This window comes from Notolepis coatsorum (assembly GCF_963971535.1).
Source record: "Notolepis coatsorum genome assembly, chromosome: 20".
Classification (NCBI taxonomy): domain Eukaryota; kingdom Metazoa; phylum Chordata; class Actinopteri; order Aulopiformes; family Paralepididae; genus Notolepis; species Notolepis coatsorum.
The window spans coordinates 56,962,730-56,978,475 of NC_140184.1; the positions used below are offsets into that span (position 1 = coordinate 56,962,730).

At 44.3% G+C, this 15,746-nt stretch overlaps 1 protein-coding gene across 1 annotated transcript in view; it reads left to right on the forward strand.

Moving 5' to 3' along the window:
• The first annotated feature begins 982 nt into the window (after window positions 1-982).
• Window positions 983-15,746, forward strand: part of thsd4 (thrombospondin type 1 domain containing 4) — a 198,173-nt gene continuing 183,409 nt past the window's right edge. Inside the window, exons 1-5 of the mRNA XM_084337554.1 lie at window positions 983-1,254; window positions 2,495-2,549; window positions 3,311-3,380; window positions 5,112-5,476; window positions 12,803-13,096. Coding sequence (XP_084193680.1) covers window positions 2,521-2,549; window positions 3,311-3,380; window positions 5,112-5,476; window positions 12,803-13,096 — 758 coding nt within the window. The 5' untranslated portion in view covers window positions 983-1,254; window positions 2,495-2,520. The remainder of the gene's footprint in view (window positions 1,255-2,494; window positions 2,550-3,310; window positions 3,381-5,111; window positions 5,477-12,802; window positions 13,097-15,746) is intronic.

A 15,746-nucleotide genomic window follows, 5' to 3' on the forward strand; every position in this document is an offset into this window, starting at 1 on the left:
GCCCTACACCTTCTCTCTGTGGTGTTGTCAGTGGAAGCCCTACACCTTCTCTCTGCGGTGTTGTCAGTGAAAGCCCTACACCTTCTCTCTGTGGTGTTGTCAGTGGAAAGCCCTACAACACCTTCTCTCTGCGGTGTTGTCAGTGGAAAGCCCTACAACACCTTCTCTCTGCCTCACGTTATATGGGCAGCATGTAGCAGCATGTTTCCTCTGTAGTCTTGGAGAATATTGTCCTGGTCCATCATTCAGAAAGGTGAGACTGTGTGTGTGTGTGTGTGTGTGTGTGTGTGTGTGTGTGTGTGTGTGTGTGTGTGTGTGTGTGTGTGTGTGTGTGTGTGTGTGTGTGTGTGTGTGTGTGTGTGTGTGTGTGTGTGTGTGTGTGTGTGTGTGTGTGTGTGTGTGTGTGTGTGTGAGAGAGAGAGAGTGTGGGAGAGAGTGTGTGTATGAGAGAGAGTGTGTGTGTGTGTGAGAGAGAGAGAGAGAGAGAGAGAGAGAGAGAGAGAGAGAGAGAGAGAGAGAGAGAGAGAGAGAGAGAGAGAGAGAGAGAGAGAGATAGAGATAGATAGATATATAGATAGAGATAATAGTTATGGCCACCCAGGAAGGTTTAGGAGGTAAGGTGTTTGTCATTGGGGATAGAATGTTTGTGGAAAGTTGTGGAGGAGGGCAGAGAAATCGGAGCAAAAAGATGAAAGGTAAAGAAGGTAAAGTGGCTGCATGCACGCATATGAATTGTTGTATTAAGTCAGTCCATACATTAAACTAAGCCTTAGTTCCCTCTCTATCTATTTATTTCTCTCTCAATCTTTAACTCTTGTGCATGTATTTGGAAAGAGAGGGAGAGAGAGAGATGCAGCAGGGGGCGCAGCAAGTTGGTTTCTCCCTCCGTGTGGTCGTATCGGGTCTCATTAGCCAACTTTGTGGCTTTTACTCGTAGCGTCACGAGAGCTGGAGGGAGGCAGAGCGCGAAGTAGATGAGGAGTATTATCACGATGACCTGTCACCAGAGTTCCTATGATATCGGGATGACCGTTCGACTTTTGATACGGATTTATTGATTCGCTGGGATGTGTCGGGAGAGAATTGATTCGCCTCACCTGGACTAATCGGCTGAACTTTCCCTGGAGAATGAGGCTACCTGTGCACTGCAGCCTGCGTTTGCTTATGAATCTCACAGCGCCACAATTGTATGCGACCTTTGATGTGACTTGCTAAATTAAAAGCTAGATAGCCGACGTCTCCAGTAACCCAAAGGTATGGTATAGTGATGATACAGTAGCTTCATGTGTTGATTGATTTATAAGTAGGCTATAATAACAACAACAACAACAACAACAACAACAACAACAACAACAACAACAACAACAACAACAACACCAGTGATGAATGAATGAATGAATGAATGAATGAAAACTTTATTTAACAGATTGCAGAATGGGTACAATACAGTACGGCTCAATACATACAATTGTTAAGGGGATGCAGACCTGAAAAAGACGTTTGTCTTGTTTCCATCAGGGTCCCCCATTTTCAATTCATATAATGATCATAATAGTCAACAATAATAATTAGTAAAAGTTTGTCCAAGAAAGTTTAAATTAGTTAACTTTTTTCTATGTCAATTCACTCAATTTAACGCATGGAACTCCACTCTCCTCACAGCCATTGTGTTTTGGAACATCACCAATATCATAGTGTGCATTCATGTTTTAGTGATTTGCAGCCTGCAGGCAGTATAACGTAGCAACCTTTTCGAGTAGGTTTTATTTTTTTTTATTTAACCCAATTTAAGTATTTACTTGTATAGGATACTTTTACTTGGATGTGTATATTTGAGTCATACACAGTGAGTACAAATATGAAATATGTATTTTGCAGTAAAACACAGTAATTCTGGACTTCATCTGTCATTACTGACAGCATTGTTGATATACCTAATTCAAACGGGCCCATGCTCTAACTCTCTATTACAATGACCCAGCTAAATATTTTGCAAAGACCAAACCAAAAGTTAATTTTGGAGGGACAATATTGGATCATGTGCACCATATTTATGATAGCCTAGTGGTGGTCTTCCCAACCCCCTATCATTTTCAATAGAGAACTTCAGTTTATTTTCAGAGGTTGCACAGGAGATGAGTTGTGTGTGTGTGTGTGTGTGTGTGTGTGTGTGTGTGTGTGTGTGTGTGTGTGTGTGAGCGGTGTGGGGGGGGGGGGGGGGGGGGTCGGGGTGTTTCCCCTAACAGGACTGAAGAACTGCTGTCACAAGGGGGTGTAGTATTTCAGCAAGGGGGGCAGCACTCATTAGGACTGTGAGGTCAGGGGTCAACTCATATGGTCAAGTAGGCAGCAGCCATTTCCCCCTTAGTCAGGACCTTAACAGGATGGTCAGACACATAAACGACTCTGAGTGTGGTCTTACAGACAAGCCTTGTGTTTAAATGCCACTGCTATTTAGGTCTGTCTGTGTCTGCAAACTTCACTCCTTTACCAGAAACTCCCAAGAGTCCAGGAGGAGCTATGAGGGAAGCCTGGGTCTGGATCCTGAGGTATTATCATCTTCATTGATAACTTTATATTCCTCAAAAGTATACCATCAATTATGAAAAGGATTTATGTGACGCACCATTACCAAGTCTGGTATGGGTCCGATACCAGGCTAACATAAGAGTATCCATAATGGAGAATTATATTCCCCAATAATAAAAACCAATACCAAGAACCATGTATAGCATGCCAGAAATCAATGCAGAGTTACTTTATTTGCTACATCTTTGACATGTTCGATCTTTGAAGAGGAGAAAGCCTACAGTATATATCTCAATTGTTTTTGTCCAATGACCCCAAACTGATGGTCCAAGTTTAATACTGTTTAGTAAAAGCAAAAGATGGGATGGGTACTCTGTTTACTGGACTGTTATGTTGCCTCCATAGAGTATATACTATATCTGTAATTTTCCATACTCTGGCCAGTATGGCTTGTACCATAGTGTATATATACTGGTATCACTGTACATAATAACACTGTAATACTGTACATATACATCAGATTAGCATTATTTACTCAATGGCGTTGTTATATTTATTCCATTTTAATCACTTGTTGTACACTGTATATTGTTAATGCACTTTACTGTTACCTTGCACTCTGGTTAGATGCCAACTTCTTTTCGTTGTGCTGTACTTGTGCTGTACACAATAGATTCAAATGACAATAGATTCAAATCTAATCTACACCAGTTTTCTTTTATATTTTTTATAAAGACACACACTATATTTTTGGGAGTTTAATCTACTTTGTTCCACACAGAGTTTCTCTGCTCATACTGCTGGTCTCCGCACCCCCGCTGGACTGCCAGCTCACAGCAGACCACAGGAAGGTGAGCTGCTGGGAGGAAGGGGGGGGGGGGGGGGGCCTGGTGGTGAAGGGAGAAAGGTGTCTGTGTTCTAACATGTGTGCTGTGTTTGACGGCAATATAGACTTCCCTCCACTGTTTGCAGGCTGAGGGGGGTTTCTGTTGTTCTCCCTGCCCATCTCCAGTCCCCGTGGTTGTGGCACGGACTGCGAATCTCCAAAGATGGCATGTGTGATTGTGTCTGTTCCGATCCGAGCACGTCCAATTACCAAAACAAGCCACGAGTGAATACAAGATATATCGGGGTTTTTTTCGGCTTTCGCAAGGGAACATTTTACTGGGGTCTGCACTGCAGCTGCTCTGTTATTGTTCTGTAAAGCCATTCAATTCAGCACTGTCTGGTCTCTACCCCGGTACCTGTAAACATGCAATCAGTCAGGAGAGATGGCTGGAGGGGAAATCCCACCAGGGTATAAATCTGTTGACTCGTGATGAGAGCAGCAGTGAAACGCCAAGGCTGAACACAGGGGGGTGATGACAGTTGTCAGCCAATGTCCTCCTCAACCCCAGGTGTAATGAAGAAAGACTGGAATGATGAGACAAGATTTAATGGCCAACCTATGGCTGAAAGATGCTGACAGGTCAGTCCAATCAGACAAGGCCAATCAGGGACATACCGCATGGGGGGGGGGGGGGGGAGGGAGAGGGAGGGAGAGAGAGGTTGAACCCTCATATTTCCAAGGGTTCCAGCTGTGTGACCTCTGGCTGACCCCTGGATATGACAGTGGAGTTGAATTACAAAGGCGTGTAGCAGGGGAGCGGAGGAGAAGACGGGGACATGCTGGTGACTGACAGGGAATAAGCCCACTGCCAACTATCCCCAAAAGCCCAAGACACAGCCCATTTACAATGCCCATGTATTAGCTCAGAGAGGTCGGCCTGAATGGAGACAAAGTGCTTCTTAAAGAGCAGGATTTCCATGTGGCTGCGTGGGTTTAAAGCCTGCTTGGCCTGTAGGGGGAAGGGGGGGGGGGGGGGGGGCTTGGCACAGGCTTGGCACCGGCAGGGTTTCCAGACAGAGAGAGCAGTGATTGACGCTATAACGTTCCTGTCACACACGAGGGATAGAGTTAACAGTGGAGAAAACGTCCGGTAGCCAATAGGGGATAGGTCACTAACAGACACCCCTCCTCTAATCGCTGCATCTGTACTTTTATACACTGTGGACAGAGGTCATGTTGATGATATTAGGTCACCGACTTCTGACTTTTCAAGAGGGATACCTGCAAAAGGGTTCTTAATCCTCTGTTTTTTTTTTTTTATCTGTCCCCTGTATTGGTTATAAATATTGGAACCCCTGTAGGGTCATTGTTATTTGATGAGGTCTCTATTGATGTGAAGTATTGGTTTTGTTTTTATATATTGTATCTTGTTTTATGTTCCCCGCACACACACACGCTCACATATGCACACTTACATTCACTTCACTTCACAAGGACCACAATGGAAACAAGCTCTAGGGCTTTATTGTGTTTTTATCCTTTTGATCAATATTCTTTGTATTGTATTGCACAATCCTTGTTTTATTGCTTCAATAAAGACATCAATCAATACCGGGTAGAACTAAGGCCCCAATGATGGAGCTTCTCTGGCTGTCCTGGGCAGCCCTGACAACTCTGTGACATGTCCCCATGTTGTCTGTGTGTTGTGTTATGCGGATTAGCTAACCCAGGGTGCTGTTGTGTCTCCATTCAGGTTCCTCAGAGGACAGATCCTCAACAACAGACTACAGTGGGTCACAGAGAGATGGCTCAGGGGTCCTGGGGGTCCTGGGGGTCTTGGACAACCTGCTCACGTACCTGCGGGAGAGGGGTGCAGTCACAGACCCGACCATGCCTGCCTTTGTATGCCCCGTCCCTGTCCGCTTACCCGTCCGGGAGCGGGGCCCACCGCCAGCATCAGGGCCATGTGATTTCAGCCCTGCGGCCCACAGTCCCTCTGCACCGTGACACAGTGAGACCTCAAAGCTCCAACAGCAGCAGCAGGAGCAGTAGCAGCAGAGACCATGAAGAACAAGGGGATCCACATCGGGAGAGAGAGGCTCAGGCTGACGTCCGCAGGTAAAGTACCACAGTAGTGGGGATTTGCATCTTGGGGGCAGTATAAAATAAAGCCTGTAAGGACTGCTCTGCATGCTGAGCGGTCTGGTCTAAAGGTGCCTCTGTGAAGTCCATCTGACTGCCATCCAGTGGAAAGACATTCTTTTATAGATGGAGTCAGTGGCTCGGCTTGTGCTTGGCATGTTTGTGATCTCCTTCCTGTGCACTCCGGCTTAGAAAGAGCTTAACCCTTTCACTGCGACGCAACAGAAGGTTAGCCCTTTACTATCACACAACCGACGGCGATGCTCCATCATTAGCTCCGCATCCGCAGAGCTAATGATGGAGCATCACCGTCGGTTGTGTGATAGTAAAGGGCTAACCTTCTGTGTTGTCACAGTGAAAGGGTTAACCGGCTGTCGTGTGGCAGTGAAAGGGTTAATGGAGGGGGGTGTTGGGATAGGAACCCAAGCAGCCAAATAACAACAAAAGCTCCCTGGACCGTGCCACAGCAATCCAACGACTTGTCCTTGTCTTGTGTCCTTGTCAAAGGACGCCAAATCGAGGCCTTGGACTGAATGTTTTAGAATGTTCATTTGTCGACCATGTGGGAAGAAACAATGGTTGCTATGTGTTGATATATGAGAAGTATATCAACAAAAAGTGTTTTACTTACTCTACCACTGCACAGAAATGAGGAAAAAAGCATTTTGTGCCTCAATTCAAATGCAATTGGCTTTGACGTTTTTCTCATTCAAAAAATATGATTTAGTTGAGACTTTTTTGTATGGAATTTTTATATTATTATATATTATACAACAGGTAGGTCCGACCACGCATTGTGATTGGTCGTGAGTATATTCATGATACACTCACGGTTAAATCACCATGAATATACCACTGCTCTGGCTTTAGAATGTTGTAGAAAGTTTCTGCCATCCATCAAACGGAAACTGTCAACCTACTCCACGGACAAAGTTATGTTTGATTTAACGTACCCGTTGATAACTGTTATAGAGGAGTCTAATGCAAGCGGGAGTCGGAAAAAGTCATCAGCACCTCGGACAGTTCCAGTTGTTCAATGCCCAGGCCGTTGAAGGATTAATTGCGGCTTTTCTCCAGCGCGTCCAGCTCGTCTTTCGTTGGATTGGCATGTCTAATAATGCTGTTTTTATGAATACCGTTAGATGTAGACCCGTCCTCTATATTTTTCCACTTGTTTATAGTTAACGGGTATGTTAAATCAGACTAATACGTCATTCGTTTGCGTTGCCAAGCTGGTTGATAGCCTACTCCATTTGAAATTCCATAGCAAAAATACATCATTAGGAACTATTTTTCTATGCCAATTCACTGAAATCGATATAAAATACCCTAGAATTGTCTGTATTCATCCTTATATTTTTCCAGACGGTGCAACTTGCTGTATAAAAGCAATAATACATTTGAACCAGTGGAATATCAGGAATATTGCCACTCTGTGATGCCGACGCAATTCGAGCTTCGCGCTCGTGGCTGCGGGCGCATCACAGCCGTCGCAATATTCCTGATATTCCACCGGTTCTCGTGTATTATTGCTTAATTGTAATTATCTCTTCATTTCCATTTTTGCATACAAACACACAAAAAACAGCACTTACGAAAAATGTAATAAAATAAACAAAATCACATGTCTGGCCTTGTGGGCCTCACCAATTCCAAATTCATTAAAGAAAACTATGTCAAACTGGAACAAACTGCCATTACATCGAACACATATTACCAGTAAGACAAGTTTAAAAAATAAATCGTACAGAGATTTTACAGAAATAAATCATTTTATGATATACTTTTTTTTTAATAGTTTTTAACCAAATTAGGGCATTTGTGTGGTGGTGGGTGAGAGTTGGGACCTCTGTCACCTCTCCACTTCTGTGGAGCTTCATTCATGTAGACAGACAAATTACTATCTTTACTGCCATTATTATTCTTTGTTTTGGCGTTGTTGCTTGTACAATGTGCATGGAAGAATTGTTTTATTCTGATTGTACAATGATTTTTATGTTTTAATGTGTTATGTTATTTTGAGAGGACCCCAGGAAGAGTAGTTGTTACTGTGGTAACAACTAATGGGGATCCTAAATAAACCAAACTAAACTAATTCCCACCATCTCCTCATCTCTCCTCAAACCTTTCGCTCTGTTGTTTCAATGCATACGTCCATCCATTCTCCCTCCATCGGCACTACCTGACTCATCTACTTCCTTGTGAGCCTTTCTGGTTGCCACCGTTAATATGTAAAAAATATATTTATCATCATTATAAGATAAGATAAGATAAGATATTCCTTTATTGATCCCCTTGGGGAAATTCAGGCATCATAGCAGCATGGGGGAAGGGGGGGGGGGGGGGGTACAGCCTAGTAAAAACAACACAAGCAGTGTAAACAAATGTCAATATAATTTACTATCTAACTAACTGAAAAATATATTCACACTATTCACAGTGTACTATTATCCCTTATATCAAAGTCTATTTTCCCCAAATACATTGCTTCAACAAAGTACAATGGATGGACAATCCCAGAACAGATGATAGTGGTTGGCGTTATTATTCCCACATTGCCTCCAACAGTCTGCTCCTGCATCTCTATATCTTTGTGAGGGTGTGATGAAGAATCTGACCATCTTCTTCACTCAAATTCTCTCCAAGTCTGGAAGTTGGTTGTTTTCCATTGTTCCGCATTCTTCTGCCGTTATAGTGAAGTTTAGTTCCCGTTCCCACTTCTCCTTGATATATGCTGTATCTGTCAATTTCAAGTTCTGTAATCCATTGTATACTTTAGCTATAATCCTTCTACACAGTTCCGAATTGTATGCTGCCATGAATACCTTCATACACCTTCTTATACTGTATATTATTTTGCAATGGTTTGATTTAAATAGTGACAGATTTAAATAGTGATATCTAGTGATGCACCGATGTGAAAATTGTGGCCGATACCGATAACCGATATTAATATTGCTGTTCTGGCCGATACCGATATTTACCGATGTCGATATCTCTGTATAGAAAACACTTTTTTATGATAATCAAATAAAGAGCTATTTTCCAAAACGCATGTTTTTTTTACTTTTGTAACTTATTTTCAGAAATGACTGATATTTTGAAACTATTTAAGGCCAAAACATGTAAAAAGATTTTTTTTTTTTTTTTTTTTTTTTTTTTAATATCTGCCCTATCTTGATATCGGACCAATACCGATGTGTAAAAAAACGGCCATATCGGCCGATATTATATCGGCGGCCGATATATCGTGCATCACTAGTGATATCATTACAAATTCTTTTGTAACGCCCAGTTGAAAGTGTCCTAAACACTTTTAACCAATGTTTCTCTAAATAACTTGTACCATTCTGAGGAGAACCTGTCAGGGGCCAGGGGACTTCCCGGGCTTCAATCTACTTATGAAGGCTAAGCAGGGACAGTAGATGAACTGGGAAAGTGTAGAGAAGAGGCAGATTAGCTGGAAGGACCTGTGAGGGAGGGGATTTATCTTTGTGAGGGAGAGAAATTTAGGTTTTTAGGCAGGCAGGAGTCAAGCCACCTACTGTAAATGGACCTACTGATTGGGAGATGCAGATAGATTTGGGAGGAAAACTCATTCCATGAGAGATAGTTAGCACTAACTTGAGGCCTGACCTAGTATTATGGTCTGTTAGTCAGCGGTTCGTTTATTTGATAGAATTGACCGTGCCTTGGGATGATTCAGTGGAGGAGGCGTATCAAAAGAAAAAGCTTAGATATACAGACTTGGCAAACCACCTCTCTATCATCTGTTACATGCAACAGTGCGTGTCTGGATGATGGTCCCATCTGCGAGAGCGCAGAGCTGGAATATAAAGAAACGTGACCATTTCTAGCACGTGACCATTTCTAGCATTTCCATTGGCTATAGGCTAAAAGCTCAGTGAGCGATACATACAATAGATAGACTGGATTGACTAGACCAATGAAACCAATTTAGATGTTTCAAGATCTTAGTCACTTCTAAGCCAAACGTATGCGATCTGCCAAAAAAAAAAAAAAGAGAATATCCAGATTCAGATACAATTTAAAGCTATATCACAACTTCCAAAGAATCCAAAGATATTTAATGTTTTGTAATACATGTCTAGTGTCGTGTGGAAGAAATCCACTTTATGACCACTATAGATCTGAGTGGATGGTCCGCTGGGGGTTCCTCTCTCCTCCACTCTCTCTCCTCCGTACATCCTACCCTCTCTCCTCCATTCTCTCTCCTCCATACATCCTACCCTCTCTCCTCCATTCTCTCCTCCCTACATCCTACCCTCTCTCCTCCATTCTCTCTCCTCCATACATCCTACCCTCTCTCCTCCACTCTCTCCTCCGTACATCCTACCCTCTCTCCTCCACTCTCTCCTCCCTACATCCTACCCTCTCTCCTCCATTCTCTCTCCTCCATACATCCTACCCTCTCTCCTCCACTCTCTCATCTGTACATCCTACCCTCTCTCCTCCACTCTCTCATCTGTACATCCTACCCTCTGTTAGATTCTGGCAATCAGCCAATCTCATCTCCTCATCTCCTTCGTCTCTCTCTCTGTTGTGCGTTGTGTTTTTCTTGCAACCCCTATTAGTACATCCATAATCAGAAGAAACGACACTGCCAGCGTGATACCTTTCTTCGACAAACGTTGTTTATTCCATAAACAAAACCTCGTAGTCAGATGGAAACCAATTCTGTCATTGTCCTTGAAAAGTCTTGGGAAGAAACTAAATTCATTATTCTAATGACTCCTTGTAATTCCCTCTGCTGCCCCCCCCCCCCCCTTTTTGCGAGGGGAGGAGGGAGCCGTTTCAAAGTCTCTGATCAAGCTCTTCTCGTCTGTGTGTTGTAGCGAAAATCTAACTTACACCCGGAAGGATCTCCACATTATAATATTCTCGGCATAGCAACGACAGGCCCGGCCTCTCTTCTCGTTGCTATGTGACACGCTGTTCACCTTCCACACACTAAACGTCCGTTCACACTCTCCATAGTTCTCTCTGCCTGCCTGCTCAGTGCAATGTTTTGATTAGGAACCTGCTGACGACCTTGGCATGCACACACCCTGCTCACTATGGTGGAGACCGACTGCTGCATGCACACACCCTGCTCACTATGGTGGAGACCGACTGCTGCATGCACACACCCTGCTCACTATGGTGGAGACCGACTGCTGCTAAACACCCTGCTCACTATGGTGGAGACCGACTGCTGCTGCATGCACACACCCTGCTCACTATGGTGGAGACCGACTGCTGCTAAACACCCTGCTCACTATGGTGGAGACCGACTGCTGCTGCATGCACACACCCTGCTCACTATCGTGGAGACCGACTGCTGCTAAACACCCTGCTCACTATCGTGGAGACCGACTGCTGCTGCATGCACACACCCTGCTCACTATGGTGGAGACCGACTGCTGCTGCATGCACACACCCTGCTCACTGTCGTGGAGACCGACTGCTGCTGCATGCACACACCCTGCTCACTGTCGTGGAGACCGACTGCTGCTGCATGCACACACCCTGCTCACTATGGTGGAGACCGACTGCTGCTGCATGCACACACCCTGCTCACTATGGTGGAGACCGACTGCTGCTGCATGCACACACCCTGCTCACTATCGTGGAGACCGACTGCTGCTGCATGCACACACCCTGCTCACTATCGTGGAGACCGACTGCTGCTAAACACCCTGCTCACTATCGTGGAGACCGACTGCTGCTAAACACCCTGCTCACTATCGTGGAGACCGACTGCTGCTAAACACACTGCTCACTATCGTGGAGACCGACTGCTGCTGCATGCACACACCCTGCTCACTGTCGTGGAGACCGACTGCTGCTAAACACCCTGCTCACTGTGGTGGAGACCGACTGCTGCTGCATGCACACACCCTGCTCACTATGGTGGAGACCGACTGCTGCTAAACACCCTGCTCACTATCGTGGAGACCGACTGCTGCTAAACACCCTGCTCACTATCGTGGAGACCGACTGCTGCTGAACACCCTGCTCACTGTCGTGGAGACCGACTGCTGCTAAACACCCTAAACACCCTGCTCACTATCGTGGAGACCGACTGCTGCTGAACACCCTGCTCACTGTCGTGGAGACCGACTGCTGCTAAACACCCTAAACACCCTGCTCACTATCGTGGAGACCGACTGCTGCTGAACACCCTGCTCACTATCGTGGAGACCGACTGCTGCTAAACACCCTGCTCACTATCGTGGAGACCGACTGCTGCTGAACACCCTGCTCACTATCGTGGAGACCGACTGCTGCTGAACACCCTGCTCACTATCGTGGAGACCGACTGCTGCTAAACACCCTGCTCACTATCGTGGAGACCGACTGCTGCTGAACACCCTGCTCACTGTGGTGGAGACCGACTGCTGCTGAACACCCTGCTCACTATCGTGGAGACCGACTGCTGCTGAACACCCTGCTCACTGTGGTGGAGACCGACTGCTGCTGAACACCCTGCTCACTATCGTGGAGACCGACTGCTGCTAAACACACTGACTCTCTCTGGTGTCTTCCTGCTCTGAGATGGCTATAGCTGTCATCCACCAATATTGTATACACTTTGAAAAACCTATACATCCTTCACCTCTCTCCTCCACTCTCTCTCCTCTGTACATCCTACCCTCTCTCTCCCGCTAACTTCCCCAGGCTCCTCGCTCTCTAACTCAGATACGTTAGTAACAGGATATGTCAGATATGTCAGTAACAGGAGATGTCAGATACCTCAGTAACAGGAGATGATTTGATTTGAAATCTTTATTTTGAACATGTAAATACAAACAAAATAAAACAAAAACAAATAATTAATCTCTAGCAATAATAATAAAAAAAATAAACTAAATTTACATGTTCGAACAGGAGTAGGGAGAACTTATTTAATCCTACCCCTTTTCCACTACTCAAAATGAATGTAATTCCTTACTAATTAAAATCTTTACAAAACAAATATATATATACAATATATATGCAAAACATAAAATAATTATGTCAGATACTGTATGTCAGTAACAGGAGATGTCCGATACATCAGTAACAGGAGATGTCAGATATACGTCAGCAACAGGAGATGGCATCTCTTTATCCAAATTAATTCTCAAGTTTTGTCAGATTTCTCATTGTTTTCCCGGGAGCTCCTACTCCATTCTGCCGCTAACCGGAAGTCCCGGAAAAAAGATCTTCATTAAAATAAATCTAAGTATAGAAGCCAATGTTCTTTTTGTCTCATCCATCATTGGTTTGAGTCTTTTCTCTTTATTTGAATGTTCCCAGGAGGGTTGGTGACGGCCGCATGTCCCCGGGGAGGTACGGCTACGGCAGGATGCAGACAGACGCCGACCGAAGCTCCGGGACGACTCAGCGCCCCCGCAGACAGAGGCGCTCCCCGGACCCTGAACCCCACCAGTCAACTCAACGCCCCCGCAGACAGAGGCGCTCCCCGGACCCTGAACCCCACCAGTCAACTCAACGCCCCCGCAGACAGAGGCGCTCCCCGGACCCTGAACCCCACCAGTCTACCGGGAGAGGAGGCCACAGGTCTAACAGCTGGGAGCCCAACACAAGGGAGTAGGTTTGATTTGGAGAGTGGTTTGATTGATTGATTGATTGATTGATTGATTGAAAACTTTATTAACAGATTGCAGAATGGGTACAGTACAGTACAATTAAGCATTACATCACGCGCAGGAGTGGTTTGTGACCAATAAACCATGCCTAGGGGTGGTCGTTAGGCCCGAGGCGCAGCCGAGGGTCGTTAGACCCCCCTAGGCATGGTTTATTGGTCACAAATCACGACTGCAAGTGATGTAAAGCTTTTATACAACTGCTAGATTCATCCAACCTTATTTCTATACAATAAACACACATTAATCGAAGATTTATTGAAAAAACCATCCGCCAGAAAAAGTAGTTCCCACAACTACAAAAAAGACAAGTTGCCTCATGTGGAAGCAGCTTGAAGTGCATCCAACCAACTAACACATCCAACTGTGTATTATTGGAATGATTGATTGAACATTTTATTACCAGATGCAGAATGGGTACAATACAGTACGGCTCAATACACACAATTGTTAAGGGAATGCAGACCTACTTTCCATAGAACTTCATTCTTAGATGCTTCTATATAAAGTAGGTAAAACAAATTAAAAAGTCTTCTTTGCCCTATAGGAAAAAAACGTTTTCTTCGCCCTATTATTTTATTTATTTTTTTAAACCTACTGTAGAGGGCCTAAACTTAACCAGTTGGAAACCAAGCGTACAGTAATAAAATTAGCAATCAATCAACTCAATAGGCCATGCTCACTTAGAACAGCGCAGCACCCAGCTCTCTGACTATCCCCCGCGTTGCAGGCAGAGTGTGTGTGTGTGTGCGTGCGTGTGCGTGCGTGTGTGTGTGTGCGTGTGTGTGTGTATGTGTGTGGGGGGGGTGTGTGGCGGTGGGTGGAGACTAGAGCGAGCGCTGACAGTCGAAAGGAAAAAGAAATTGAAAAAAAAATCGCAAATTAATCCATCAATCAATCCGCGATTTTTCTTTTGTTACAGAATGATTCAAGACCCATCAATTACATCATCCAACATTGTTTAAACGACTAAGACATTCGCTGTGACAGAATCGCTTGATATTTAGTCGTTTAGTCGCATCAACATATCCATTTGTAAAGATTATTGGCCACCTTCTTGTGATCCGGCGGAGTGATGTGATGTGGGTCGGTTGTGGGCGGGTCCTGGGCCAGCAGCGTGGATTGTTGCCAATAAAGACGTGTAAAATGACTGTTTCAGCCAATCAGAATCGAGAAATTTGCATGCCGTTGTATAAAGCTCAATACATACAATTGTTAAGGGATTGATTGATTGATTGAAAACTTTATTAACAGATTGCAGAATGGGTACAGTACAGTACAGCTCAATACATCCAATTCGTCTGGTTTACATCAGGGTCCCCCATTTTCAATTTATCATAACATATATGACATACAGATAGACAGTACTGCTACATCTATACATTTATGACATACCAGATTTGCAAATACAGTACTGTTTGTGATACAAAAAGTGTCCAGAAAAGAGTGTATATACATTTGACGTAGAAACTGTACATTGGAGGAGGTTGGGTAGGTGGGGGACACTGTACACTGTACATTGGAATACTGACAAAGCCATACTTGGTCATTTACTGTACAACTGGGTTAGGACATTTGTGGGGGCCAGTTTCAAATTGCAGTCTCCCGTAGGTGTTCTTTGAGAGTGCTTTTGAAAGTGGGTAGTGATTCACATTCCTTTACAGCTTTGGGTAGGGCGTTCCACATTGATGTGGCATAATTGCGAAACGTGTTTAGTCCCTTGTTTGAGCCGAATCTGGGTTTAACATGATTTGTGGAGCTCCCTCTGGTGTTGTGATCGTGGTATTCACTGACCTTTGGGAAGTATTTTGACATGTACATGGGTACCTTGGTCGTGTAGTGTATCTTGTAGACCAGGCCCATTGCAAGTTGCTGTACTCTGTCGTCTACTCTAAGCCATCCTAGGTTGTCAAAGTGGGCAGGGGTGAGGTGGGTTCTAGGAGTAAGGTCAAGCAGTAGTCTGACCAGTTTGTTTTGTTTTGTTTTGGTAGTGATGCAACTCAGAGGGGGGATCAGTCATCATCAGTGTTGGGACTAACGCGTTACAAAGTAACGCGTTACAGTAACGAAGTTACTTTTGGCGATAACTAGTACTCTAACGCATTACTTTTGAAATTCAGTAACGCTACTTACGTTACTGAATGGTTCGTCACTGCGTTATTTGCGTTATATACGGCGTAGATTGATAGCGAGCGGTAGTGATTATTATTATTATTATTATTATTATTATTATTATTATTATTATTATTATTATTATTATTATTATTATTATTATTATTATTATTATTATTATTATTATTATCCTCATATCCTGTCTGGCTACGGGGAAACGCTATGCTGGGGGCGTGTTTTGTTTACTATTCCTGACTGATAATGGCAGCGCCCAGCAGCCCCAGCTACTCGCGTATTTCTCTTTTGTCGAGCGAAAAGAAAATAACGTTTTAGTTATGTCATTTGTGTTTTGGCTCAAAGATACTGGAGTCTAACGTTAACTACCACGACTCATCCAAATCCACTCGCCACCCGCGTAGAATGACACCAGGCGACACACAGCAAATGGGACGGAAAACTTTTTGGACTACTACTTGGAGAGA